The 13,364-nt window shown below is 36.7% G+C and overlaps 1 protein-coding gene across 1 annotated transcript in view; it reads left to right on the forward strand.

The window, feature by feature from the left end:
• The window catches only part of LOC308252753 (solute carrier organic anion transporter family member 6A1-like), a gene marked incomplete at its 3' end in the record, with an annotated part of 42,028 nt that overhangs the window by 1,752 nt on the left and 26,912 nt on the right, over nucleotides 1-13,364 (forward strand). Inside the window, exon 2 of the mRNA XM_080677468.1 lies at nucleotides 11,512-11,656. Within this exon, the coding sequence (XP_080533594.1) occupies nucleotides 11,518-11,656 (139 nt within the window). The 5' untranslated portion in view covers nucleotides 11,512-11,517. The remainder of the gene's footprint in view (nucleotides 1-11,511; nucleotides 11,657-13,364) is intronic.

A 13,364-nucleotide genomic window follows, 5' to 3' on the forward strand; every position in this document is an offset into this window, starting at 1 on the left:
CTCTCAACTGCACCCCAATCGGGACCGAACCCGCAACCTAGGTGTAAGCCCTAACCAGGAATCGGACCCAGATTGGAGGACACTCCAACCGAGTCACAACAGCCAGGGGCAGAAATGGGATTTTTAAAAGAAATTTCCATTTGTTATCTATAGTGGATGTACCATTTTATATTCCTGCCAGTAGTGCACAAGGTTTCCAATTTCTCAACATCTTTGCCAACACTGGTTATCTTCTGTTTTGTTTTGTTTTTTTGGTAGTAGCCATCCTAACAGGTGTGTTGTACGTTTAAATTTAACTTCCAATTTCAATTTATTTTTGCCTGTAGTAGGAGGCATGGGCCAAGATTCTATTTTCTCTCAAAGAAATAGCTAATTGTACTAATGACTTTTTGGATCATTTCCTTTTTTTAAATTTTTATTTTTACTGATATTAAATACCATTTTTATCATACATTAAATTTCCCATAAATGTTTTTTTTTCTTCTCTCTTATCTATCTAATCCATTTTCTGACATTTTTCTTTTTTTAAAAAAATATTTTTATTCATTTCAGAGAAGGGAGAGGGAGAGAGAGATAGAAACATCAATGATGAAAGAGAATCACTGATTGGTTGCCTTCTGCAAGCCCCACAATGCAACCTGGGCATGTGCCCTGACTGGGAATCAAACCTGTGAACTCCTGGTTCATAGGTCTACACTCAACCACTGACCCATGCCGCTGGCTGGGCTTCTGACATATTTTTCTATTTAATGCCAATACTACAACATTTTAAATATAACTACTAAATATAACTAGTATCTGACCAGTGTGGCTCAGAGGTTGAGTGTTGACCTATGAACCAGGAGGTTATGGTTTAATTCCGGTCAGGGCACATGCCTGAGTTTTGGCTTGATCCCCAGTAGGGGGCCTACAGAGGCAGCCAATCAATGAGTCTCTCTCATCATTGATGTTTCAATCTCTCCTCCCTTTTCTTTATTCTCTGAAATCAAGAAAAATATATAAAAATAAATATAACTAGTTATATTTAATAACTAAAGCTTTATCATATAATTTGCTATTTGGATGAATAAGAGTCTACTCATTATTATTCATTAAAAATCAGGGGCTGTGTTTGCAAAATTACTTTCCAGATAAATTTGATAATCTCAGGTTATAATCAAAGCATTTTGATTTGAAATACTTGAATTTATGTGTCAAATTGGGAATAACTGTTAACTGACTATGTAAGAATATAGTATATTGCTCTATTTTCTCAACATTTCTTTTATGCCCTTCATTAAAGTTTTATGATTTTATTTATTAAAGATATCTTATGAAGTTTATTCCTACTGATTTCATATATTCTGTTAGTGTTGTGCATGGAATCTTTGTATTATGACATTTACTAATCATTTACTTTTATTAGGAGATGATATTGATTTCTAAGTTTGTCTTATATCTGTAACTTTATTAAATTCTTTGCTTATACTTTGTAGTTTTTTAAGTTTATTTTCCTTAATTTTTAGATACTCAGTTATTCACACGAATGTGTATAACTTTGATCATATTATATGCAATATAATGAATATAGTTAGAATATATAGCTGGGTTCAAAAGTGAAACAAATAAAATTTCTAAAAATAAGAAAACTTGTACCCCTACTGGCAATCTGGAGTTGAAACTTTCTAGGCATAGTGTACTGTACAGTGGAAATCAAGATTGCAACCCTGTGTCATTGCACTTTGGAATTGGTATCCCTGAGTAATGTAGCAATGGATAAGGAGTTGGCCCACATTCTATGAGAGATAAGACCTATAAGCAAGCTACTCATCGGGTGTCTGTTGGCAGTAAAGTCACCTGTGAGAAACCAGCACCTCCAAAACTGTGGTTCCTGGGGTTGTGGGCATTTCCCCATGATGGCTGGTTGGACAAAGTCTTAAATGTGTGCGAAACTGAAGACAGTGGCAGCTGTGTAGTAATCAACTTCCCTAAATCTCCTCCCTAAATTATACAAAATAACTTCACAACTATGAAAATTCTCCACAAGATCATAGTCACAGTATCATGGAAGACAAAGAATGCTGACATTGTAAACTGATTAAAAAGAGAAAATTTTAAAATCCCAGCACAGGATCCTTCACACTCCCATCCCACTCTGTCCACTGTAAGGCTTTGTGGTTTACAAAGGTGGAGCAAGAAAAATGACAGGTCCTGAGGTTGATTAGGTATGATCACTAGAAGGTAACTCACTCTTAGTCTGAGAGTTCAGAGAAGGGACTATAAGAAAAAGATTTCATAATAAACGTGATTTAAAGGGTTAATTGTGCAACTTAAAGGGGAGGTTTTCACTAAAGGGCTAGGTGCGTGATTTAAAGGGGCAAGACTGATTTTAAAGGAGAGGTGAGATTTAAAGGTATAGTCTGCCAAATGCTTAACTTCTGTTGGAGAAGAAAGTTTTAAAAATATTAAAGAATTACTCATCACCGCCTGAGTGGACAGAGGAGAAAAAAGAAAGGGAAAAATTTAGGGTCTTACAAGACAAAAGGGAACTCCATAATTGAAGGACTCACAACTATTCATTCTCAGCAAAGAAAACAACAGGGACAAATTAACAGAAAGTGTTTCATATCTCTCTTTATTTTTCTTTCTCTGTTAGATTGTGGTTTTGTTTGTAATAAAATACACAAACTTAAATTTTTTCACTTTTCTCTATTAGAGTTGGTGGCAGTTTTTTTTATGAACACTGGTTGCATACTTGGTGGATTCGCTTTGCTTTTGTCACAGTTATAGCATGGTCTACATTAATAGCATTTTCATGCTTTCCATGGCATATAAAAGGTGACTATACTGATATAATTCATTTAACTAAAGGACTATTGGTTCCTCATCCCATCCTCACTTCCCTGCTCCCTCCCCCTCATTTTTAGAATATGCTTGTACTACATTTCTCTCTGTAATGGATATACAGAGACATGGGATAGTATTATCTGAACAAATGAAGCCTTGTGTGGCCAGATACTATTTTATTTATATACCAGACTTTCATAAGTGAATATTTTTTGCTCCTTGTCATTTATTTTGAAAAATGGTTTATATATAGAGTTTATATGTTTTCTTAAAGAAAGATATCTATTTATCTAGCATCCTATATAATAAAAGGCTAATATGTAAATTGTCCCCTCCACTGGGAGTTCAACTGGGAGTTCCACCAGGGGGCAGGGCTGGCCAGCCAACCACCCACAGTCCTTCCCCCTGGCTGCCCCCCCCCCAACCAGATCTCACACCCCTGATCGGTGCCAGGGCTGGTCAGACCCCACCCATGCACGAATTCGTGCACCAGGCCTCTAGTTATTTAATATATGTACTACCTCATAGAATTGTTGTAATCCTATATAATAAAAGGGTAATATGCAAATTGACCCTAATGGCAGAATGACTGCTGGACTAGTCATTATGAGACACACTGACCACCTCTTGGTCCCTTTCCCTGGCCGACAGGCTCCAATGGCCTGATGGCTACCCGAGGCAGAGGCAGGGCCAGCAAGTGGGCAGGAACAGCTGACTTCTTGGTCCCTTCCCCCAGCTGTCAGGCACAGATCACCCAAAGGCAAATGGGGAACCGGGGGTGGGTGATGGTGGGGGGTGGGGCCAGCTTGCAGCAGCTGGAGAAAATGGCCTTGATTGCAGGCCAGGCCTAGGGACTGTACCCGTGCACGAATTTCATGCGCTGGGCCTCTAGTATAAAATAAAAACTATTAAAATTCTTTTAAAAACAGAAATAAAATATTCTCTTTATGATAGTACATTTTATTGGCACAAAATGTTTTATTAACAGAAAAGACTACTATTTTATATTTTAGGACTGTACTGTAAAATAGTGTAGAACCTTGCCACATGTGGCTATTTAAATTTTAAATTAAATTAGAAATCCATTTACTCAGTCATAGGAGCGAGTTTCAAGTATTTAATGACTAAGCTATTGGAAAATTTTCATTATAACAGAATGTTCTTTAGGAGGGCACTGTTAGAAGAATGTACCTTTTAGTTAATTAGATTGACTTTAGCTTGTTCAAAAATAGCTCACTTGGCATTCCAAGACAAACTAGGTTTATTAGGATGTGTGTGTGTGTATGTGTGTGTATATGTTTTACATGTGTTTTATTTTTATTATTTTTTAATTTTATTGTTGTAAGTATTATAGATGTTCCCCATTTTCCTCCCCATTGTTCCCCCCCCGACCCAGTTCCTACCCTTCACCACCCTATTGTCAGTGTCCATAGGTAATGCATATATGCATATAAATCTTTGGTTAATCTCTTCCCACCCTTTACTCCCACCTATCCTTTGAGATTCCTCAATCTGTTCCATGTCTGCATGCCTCTGGTTCTATTTTATTCATCAGTTTATTTTTTTCATAGATTTCTTGTTCATTTATTTTGATTTTTAGATTTAATTGTTGATAGATATGTATTTATTGCCATTTTATTGTTCATATTTTTTTATTCTTACTTGGACATGTCATAAGATTCTTTTGCTTGTTAACATATAGGTACATCAAGGATAAAATCTGGGAAACACAAAAAGCCTAATTTCTTGGACAAAAAGTATAAAGATCAGGAATTTGGAACTAGTATCGGTGATTTATTTGCTTCTATTTGGGTAAAGTAAAATATTTTGCATGAACATGCCAATTAAGTTGACTTGTACAATTTTCTATGGTGGATTTAAGAAAATAACCATAAAGTGTTCAACTTAAATCTGAGTGGGACTTTTAAAATCTTAATTAACCTATTCATTTAATGGATAATGGGAAAATAGGACCTTACCTAGCAAGCATTGCCAAGAACTTGGCTAGTGTCAGAGGCTGATACCAAGTATTTTCCTTCTTCTATTTCTTTTATATTATTTTGTGTTTATTTTTCTCCCTGCTGAAATATAAGTATTAACATTATATATCTTTTTATTATGTTTAAATGTCTTAGAAGAGAATTCTAGAAGTTAACAAATATTCTCACAAACATCATATTTTATTGAAAATATCTCATCTCAATATCAAATGGAGACGAACTCTGTTTCTCTAGGTGAGAAATGAGGCATACAATGCAGGCATAGTGGGGTGAAAAACACCCAACCTACATTCAACTTGTTTTCCCTTCTGTTCACAACTTCACCCTTTAGTTCGCCTGCAGAATTATAGTTCTCACATGTAATTTTTATCAAGTCATTTCCAAGATTACTTGGTAGGTGAATTTCATATTCTTTTAGTGAGACTTTGAATACCCTTCACAATAGCATCAATTGAATTTTCCTCCCTTATTTCAGAATTTTACCCCTATCTCCTCCACATTCCAGCCACTTGATGTTTCATGGATGCATTAGGTACTTTTGTAGTTTTGTACCTTTTTAGATGTGAATCTCTCAACTTCAAATGTTCTTCTTTCTCTTCTTCATTAGGAAAAACCTTTTGTCAATCTTACCTTAATGAGTTTCTCCTTTAATGCTTTCATAGGTATTTATTAAAAATATAATATAACATAACATGTATATATGGTATAAACATATACATAGTGCTTTTTTATTAAATTTGTCTAATTCTTCTTAAAATGAATAGCTATGTTGTATAAAATCTTAAATTTTGTTTACTTGTTTTCATTTAAACACAAAAGTGTTTATCTTTTTATCAAATCATGAAACCTTTGTAGTAATGGTCTATATTTTATTCAGATTTTTATGTAATTTTAACTTTTACCAAAATATTTCATGTATTTCACATATATTAACAATATAGAAATAAATTAGGTATAGCTTCTTTCACATTGTTAAAAAATATTTTCAGAAAATTTAAATGTGAATGTTTTAAGTCTTTTCTAAGACAAACATTATGCAAGAAATAAAACCAAGTCAATTTCAATACCTCTCTCTTGGAAATAGAGTGTTTTGATTATTATAGGATACAAAATAATAATAATAATAATAATAATAATAATTGTATATATATATATATATATATATATATATATATATATATATATATATGAAGGCAGTGACCGTGACGACTGAAACAACCATTTGACTCATCACCATGCAGTGCTACCATAGATGCATAGACACAAGTAAAGTCTATGAGTGAACTAAGAATGAACAAGACATTCTTAGTGAACTAAGAATGTAAGAAGGTTAGGTCAGGGATGAGAATTCAAAATTGCCACCAGCACAGACTGAGGTGCTGCTTCTCAGAGCAGCCAGAGATATACCCAGTAGTGGACTGGGGGGGCGTGACTGAAGGGTTGATGCTGACATGAAGGTGGGGCCGTTCTGGATTTCCCAGAGGAGCCAATGGCTGCCTAGGAGGCGGAGCTTTGACGCTGAATGGCATAGAAACCGACCAATCAGAACCTAATCTGGGTGAACTGCGAAGGCAGAACCTAAGGTGGGGGCTGAGGAGGGGTTTTAAGGGCAACAGCTGTTTGGTGTAAGGTGTAAGAAAGTGGTTCAATTTTTTAATGACCAATTTGGCAGTATAGTGCATAGGGCTGGCTATCAGTCCAGATATAGGGATTATGTATTTTTGTCTGCCAAGAGCATCTCCTCCTGCTGAAAAAGGCTCCCCCCACCCCCATTTAAGCAATCCTATCCTATATAATCTATCTATACTAATAAAAGGGTAGTATGCTAATTAGACCGGGTCAACCGGCCATCTTCCAGATGTCTGACTTCCTTCTGGACAAAGCCATGGTGGTGGGGGTCGAGGCAGAGGCAGTTAGGAGTGATTAGGCCAGCAGGGGAGGGCAGTTGGGGGCGAGATCAGGCTGGCAGGGGAGGGCAGGTGGGGGCATTAGGCAGGCAGGCAGGTGAGTGGTTAGGAACCAGTGGTCCTGGATTGCGAGAGGGATTTCTGACTGCTGGTTTAGGTGGGATGGGTCCTAAACTGGCAGTCAGACATCCCCCGGGGGTTCCCAATTAGAGAGGGTGCAGGCTGGGCTGAGGGACCCCCCCATGCATGAATTTCATGCACCGGGCCTCTAGTAATAATAATTATAATTATAATAATAATAATAATGACAACAACAATAATGACTTGTTAACTGTCTTAGACTTCTGACTGGCACTTGTCTGGGTAGACAAGTAGAAGATATCTTAATTCTTTTAAAACTTTATTAGAAGGTGTTACTTCTAAAATGTTATAGTGAATAGCTTGGAAAATCCTCACTTCCAAAACACAGTGGATGAAACTGGCAAATTTTTCAACAATTATTTTAAAAACCTGGAAGTTAGGACTACACTTTGAGAATCACTGATCTAATTTATCAAAAATCTTCCTACTGACCTTAATTATGAAAGCACAAGTACAGAGCAGATTCTGCATATGTCATTGACTTGTACATTTAGTGCATGATAAGTGCCTGTCCTAGGAAGAAGAAAAGTTAGGAAAACCACAAATAATCTTGTGCTATTCCTAACACATTGCCAAAGTTGGACAAGAGCAAAACATTCATTTAAAGTGAGATTGATTTGCTTTAAACCCACCTGGATTTTATGTAAATAATAATTTGAGAAGTTTTTATTTTCAGTTTATCAAGTGAGAATTGGTATGCAATTTAAATGAGATAACTTAAAAACAATAAATGGAATAACTTGTTACTCTTTTAAAAGTTTTTTTTATTACAACCTGATAGAACCATACCCATCTAATTGCTAAATGAGAATTAGGTAAGAATTTTTAAAGCCCACCATTTAAAAGGGTTATTAAATAATTTTGAGAACATTATTATTTTATATGCCTTAGTTTTTATTCTATAAAATAATGGTAATAATAGTACATACCTTATATAAATACTTAGAATTAAATGTGTTAATATATGTAAGGTGCTTAGAACAGTGACTACAATATGTTTGTTATTTTAGTTATACTTGTTCATCTCTTTTTTATTGTGTAGTATCACTGTGCTAGGTATTGAAGAAATAATAGTAACTAACACCCATGCTTTTATGGAGTTTATGGTCTTGTGTGGGTTTCAGATTTGAAAAAAAAGATTAACAACTGGTTAACAACTCAGCAGAGAAAATTCTGTGTGAAACCTGCTTTAAATGTGGGGGAAAGAAGGCTTCAGTGGAAAGTATAGCACGTTCAATGATGTACAGTACCTAGTACTTAATCTACAATAATAAAAGAGTAAGATGCAAATTGATTGTACCTTCGTAACGCCCACCAGCCAATCAGGAGTGAGTATGCAAATTAACCCAACAAAGATGGAGGGTCAATTTGCATAAGCAGGCACTGAGCAGCTGGGGGCGGGACAGGGCAGGACGCTTGAGTCGTCGCCATGGCGACAATACAGGCATTCCTCACTGTTCCAGCTGCTCTGGGCCTCTGGACAGTGTGGGAAGGTGGAAAGGTGGCTCTGGACTAGAGTGAAAAGTTGGCTCCAGCGGGAGCGAAGGTGGTGCCAGCAGCCAGGGGAAGGAAGGCTCATTCTTGCACAAATCTTTGTGCATCAGGCCTCTAGTAATGATAATAAATGACTGTGTTACTGATTTATGTATTTATTCACTATACTTTTTATTATTATTTTTGAGTGTACTCAATTTACTTATAAAAAAGTTTGCTGTTAAACAATATGTCATGTTATACAGCAGCCTTATATGTCTTGTGTTTACGTCATCTTTTTTTTTTTTTTTGTTAATCCTCACCCAAGGATATTTTTTACATTGATATTTAGAAAGAGTTGAAAGGAAGGAGGAAGGGGAAGAGAGAGAGAAACATCCATGTGAGAGTGACACATCAATTGGTTGCCTTCCACATGCACCCCTACTAGGGCTGGGGATTGAACCTGCAACCCAGATACATGCTCATAACTGGGAATAGAACCCACAACCCCTCGGTGCATGGGACGACTCTCTAATCAGTAAGCACACCAGCCAGGGTCACCTCATCTTCTGATTGCCTCATTTTTTCTTGTGTTCGATTAAGTCTTGTGTTGTTTTGCATAGGTTGTGGCCTAAGAGCAATTGGCTATACCATACAGCCTAAGTGTGTGGTAGACTATACAACCTCGGTTTGTATAAATGCACTCTATGATATTCACACAATGACCGAATCCCTTAATGACCAATTAGAACATATCCACATATTTAAGTACTTGCTTTGTTGAAACAGTGAGAAAGAGCTTTTCATGTTCAATGCCTCTTGATGGGGGAATGGTAAATCTGGAAGGGGATGTGGAATCAGAAATATTTCTCTGGTGAATTTTAGAAAGTATAGCTACTACAGGAAGAAAATGCAAGTCTCCTACATTATATTGGGAGTGTAAGCTGATACATTGTGGAGAAAGAATCTGGAGATAATGGAATGAAGTATAACAAATTCCAATCACCTAGAAATTCCTTCTGGGATATATTGGATATATTCTTTTCTAAACACTCTCTCCTAGGCCCTTAAGGGCTCATGCACAGGGATGTTTAATATAGTCTTGTTTGTAACAATAGGATGTTGAAGTCAGCCTAAGCATTTAACCCTATGGGAGTAGATAAGTATGGTGGAATTATACTATGTAAAGTTAAATAACACTCAGAAGAGAAATTAGATAAATACATAGAATATGTTAGATTTTAAAAAACAGTGTTTATGGCTAGAAAAAGAAATTTTAAGTTAATTTTAAAATATGAAAACATGAAACAACCAGTAAATATTTTCCAAAATATATACATATCAAGGAAATGCAGAAATTAGTTTGAAAATTAATATTTTAATTGGTTTTAGAGAGGAAGGGAAAGGAATGAAGAAATAGAAACAGCAATGATGAGAGAGAATCATTAATCAGCTGCCTCCTGCATGCCCCCCACTGGGAATTGAGCCTGCAACCTGGGCATGTGCCCTGACCAAGAATCAAACTGTGACCTCCTGGTTCATAGGTTGATGCTCAGCCACTGAGCAACACCAGCCAGGCACATACAGAGTTAATTACTCTGAATAGTATCTATCCTATATAATAAAGAGCTACTATGCTAATTAGACCAAACAGCAGAATAACTATCTGGACATCCTTCCGGACAACCATCTGGATGACCTTCCGGAAGAAGCCAAGGCTGCGAGGGCCAAGCCCCTTGCATGAATTTCGTGCATTGAGCTTATAGTCTACAATAATAAAAGCATAATATGCTAATTAGACCGGACAGCAGAACGACCTTTCAGATGTCCTTCTGGACAACCTTCCGGATGAAGCTGGGGCTGCGAGGGCTGACGCAAGCCACCGCAGCTGTGAGGGCTGAGCCCCTTGCACAAATTTCATGCATCAGGCCTCTAGTCTATAATAATAAAAGCATAACATGCTAATTAGCCAAACAACCTTCCAGATGTCATTCCAGATGAAGCTGTGGTGGTGGGGGCTGAGGCAGAGGTGGTTAGGGGCAATCAGGCAGGCAGGCAGGCAAGCATTGAGGGGCGATCAGGCAGACAGGTGAGTGGTTAGGAGCCAGTGGTTCCGGATTGTGAGAGGGATGTCCAACTTCTGGTTTAGGCTCAGTCCCTGTAGGATCAGGCCTAAACTGGCAGTTAGACATCCCCCGAGAGGTCCTGGATTCTGTGAGGGTACAGGCCGGGCTGAGGGATTTTGTGCACCAGCCCTCTAGTTATCAATAAAACTAGTAATAACAAGTGTTGGAGAGGTTGTGGAGAGAAAGGAACCCTCAGTCAGACAGTCTTAGCACTGCCGTGGAGGCAGGAGAGGCTCCCACCACCACTGCTGCGCTAGCCAGCCGTGAGCCCGGCTTCTGGCTGAGTGGCTCCTGCATTGAGTGTCTGCCCCCTCGTGGTCAGTACGTGTCATAGAGACTGGTCGTTTCACTGTTTGGTTGATTTGCATATTAGCCTTTTATTATATAGGATAGTCATTCTAATGAGTGTGAGGTGGTATCTCATTGTAGTTTTGATTTTCATTTCCCTAATAGCTAGTGAAGTTGAATATCTTTTCATATATCTGTTGGCCATTTGTATGTCTTCTTGGGGGAAGTTTCTGTTCAAGTCCTCTGCCCACTTTTTAATGGGATAAAAGCAGAATTTAAGTGACTTCACTCTTTAGTATATGGAATTCCCTGAAGTAAAATATTATAGACTCTTGACTGCAATCCTAGTGATTTTCCCTTAGTGCTGCTTAAATTTTCTTTGTCTATTTTTTAGAAAATGAAAATCTTTGCTAAGAAAAAAAAAGTTAAGAGAAATTCTAATTTCCCTGGTTATTGATATCTATTTTTTTCTCAATCTTTCTGGCAAACTGCCAGACCCACAAATAAAAATTACAGGCAGTATGGAGATCAAATTACAAATAAAAATGGTTCAAACACTACATGTCTTTCATGGTATGTGTGGATTGGTGAATTGTAAATTTCTGTTCGAATTTGTATACATACATTTTTTTTTTCAATTTGCATTGGGAAAGGTTAAATTTTTGTGGATTTGTTATTAACATATGAATGGGGATATTGATTCTTTAGCTAACAAAATAAAATAATCCATATGTAACATTTCTGTTTCAGATTCTGATGAAGACTCCAATGTTTGTATGTCTAGCTCTGACCAGAGCTTCAGAATCTTTACTTACAATTGGAGCTTCTGAATATTTGCCTAAATATATAGAAAATCAGTTTATATTAACACCTAGCCAGGCAACTACACTTTCAGGTAACTTTTATGCTCATTGTAATTAATTTGCAAATTTTTACGTAAAGTTTTTATATGGTACTTATAAAATATTTCAAAAAGGGGAAAGTAGAGGAGTAATAGTGTTTGCTCAGATTTTAAATACCTAAATACCGTTTGCTCAAATTTTAAAAAATGAGCACTTTGCCGTCAATGCATCAGTATTTCTTAACATATAAAATTTTGTAAGACTTCTGCACCCCTCCCTTACCCCATATTTTTTCCTCCCTCCCCATAGGTAACCACTCTTCTAAAGGTAGAGTCTATCCTTTCCCCATGTTTGTGTATTTTCAGTGCCCATGTCCCTATCCATATACAATCTATTTCTAATATTCATGTATCATTTTGTACATATTCTTTTGTTACTGTCATTGAAATTATATTCATCAGATTCATGTTGATCTCTGTCTATTTAATGCATTTTAATTGTTCTACAGGATTCTGTTTTATGAACTTACCACTGTTTATCTATCCATTGTCATACTAATGGACATGAAATTGCCTCCAACCTTTTCTCTCTTTCAAACAGTACACTAACAATAGGCTTGTATATGTCTTCTTGTGCACATTTGTAAAAGTTGACAAACTTTTGGGTTCAGCCGTTGAAGGGTGGTTGCTACTGCATATATCTTCAATTTTACTGGCTATTGACAATTGGCTCTCCAAAAGAGGTTACAAGTGGAATTAAATGTTTTCAGGTACCAGCATTAATGGTCAAGTGGTAAATGTAATCACTTATTTTATGCTGTAAAAAAGTCAAGGATGCATGCTATAACTTCTAGGTAACCAATAGAAGAATAGTAAAAAGTATATCCATTGGGAAAATTTTTATTAATAGTAAAAGAAGCAAGAAAGCAAAGAACATAAAACATGTGGGCCAAATAAAAAACAAACATTAAGATGTGAGAAAACACTATCAGCCTATTATTGAGTAGATTTTGTGATTGAGGGCATGGCATTGTCAGACTGCAAATAGTATAAAAACCAAAAACATGGTACAATTTTCAAGGGCCATAATGACAACTTTTCCCATGAGTATCTACGTTGTTTGCCAGCATGATTAATCTAATTGACAGAGATTGGGGCTAAATCCATTCAACTTGTTTCATATAGTATGTGATTAAAGCTGATCTCAACAGGGACTCCAAGCAACAGGGTAAGTCTACCTGCCATATCGGCCTTAACCATGCTGGCAAGGTCCTGTACTCAGCCAGCTAAATAAATCCCTTGGCCCTCAAGGTCTACCTTAGGAAACAAGATGGCTTTCTCTGTAAGTTTCTGTATTGACCTTTCCACTTAGCCTGAGGTGTTAATCCAGGTTTAATAGAATGTATTAGCTATTGCATATATTTTACCTTGGCCTGCAAGGATGAAGTTTTAGGCAATTCCGTTATCCACAAATAACAATGCTGATGAGTGACAGTCTGACCAGAGTACTTTCCAGGGATGAGGTGGAGTCATTGATTAGTTCAACTAAAACCAGGTACAAATTTTGTAGAATCTTTTCTAATTTGATTACTCTTATTGTAGAAATAACTGTTAGGTGCATGTAAATAATGTTTCAGTAATCTCTCCAGAAAGCTCCCCTGAGTAACCAAGAGGAACTTTATTTAAGGGAGATTTATATTGTCTTCTGAGGGCTGTATGACCTGTTGGAGGTCTTTCTTTAAGAACTTAAAAGTCTCGAGAG

This window comes from Plecotus auritus, assembly GCF_963455305.1.
Source record: "Plecotus auritus genome assembly, chromosome: 7".
In the NCBI taxonomy this organism is placed as follows: Eukaryota; Metazoa; Chordata; class Mammalia; order Chiroptera; family Vespertilionidae; genus Plecotus; species Plecotus auritus.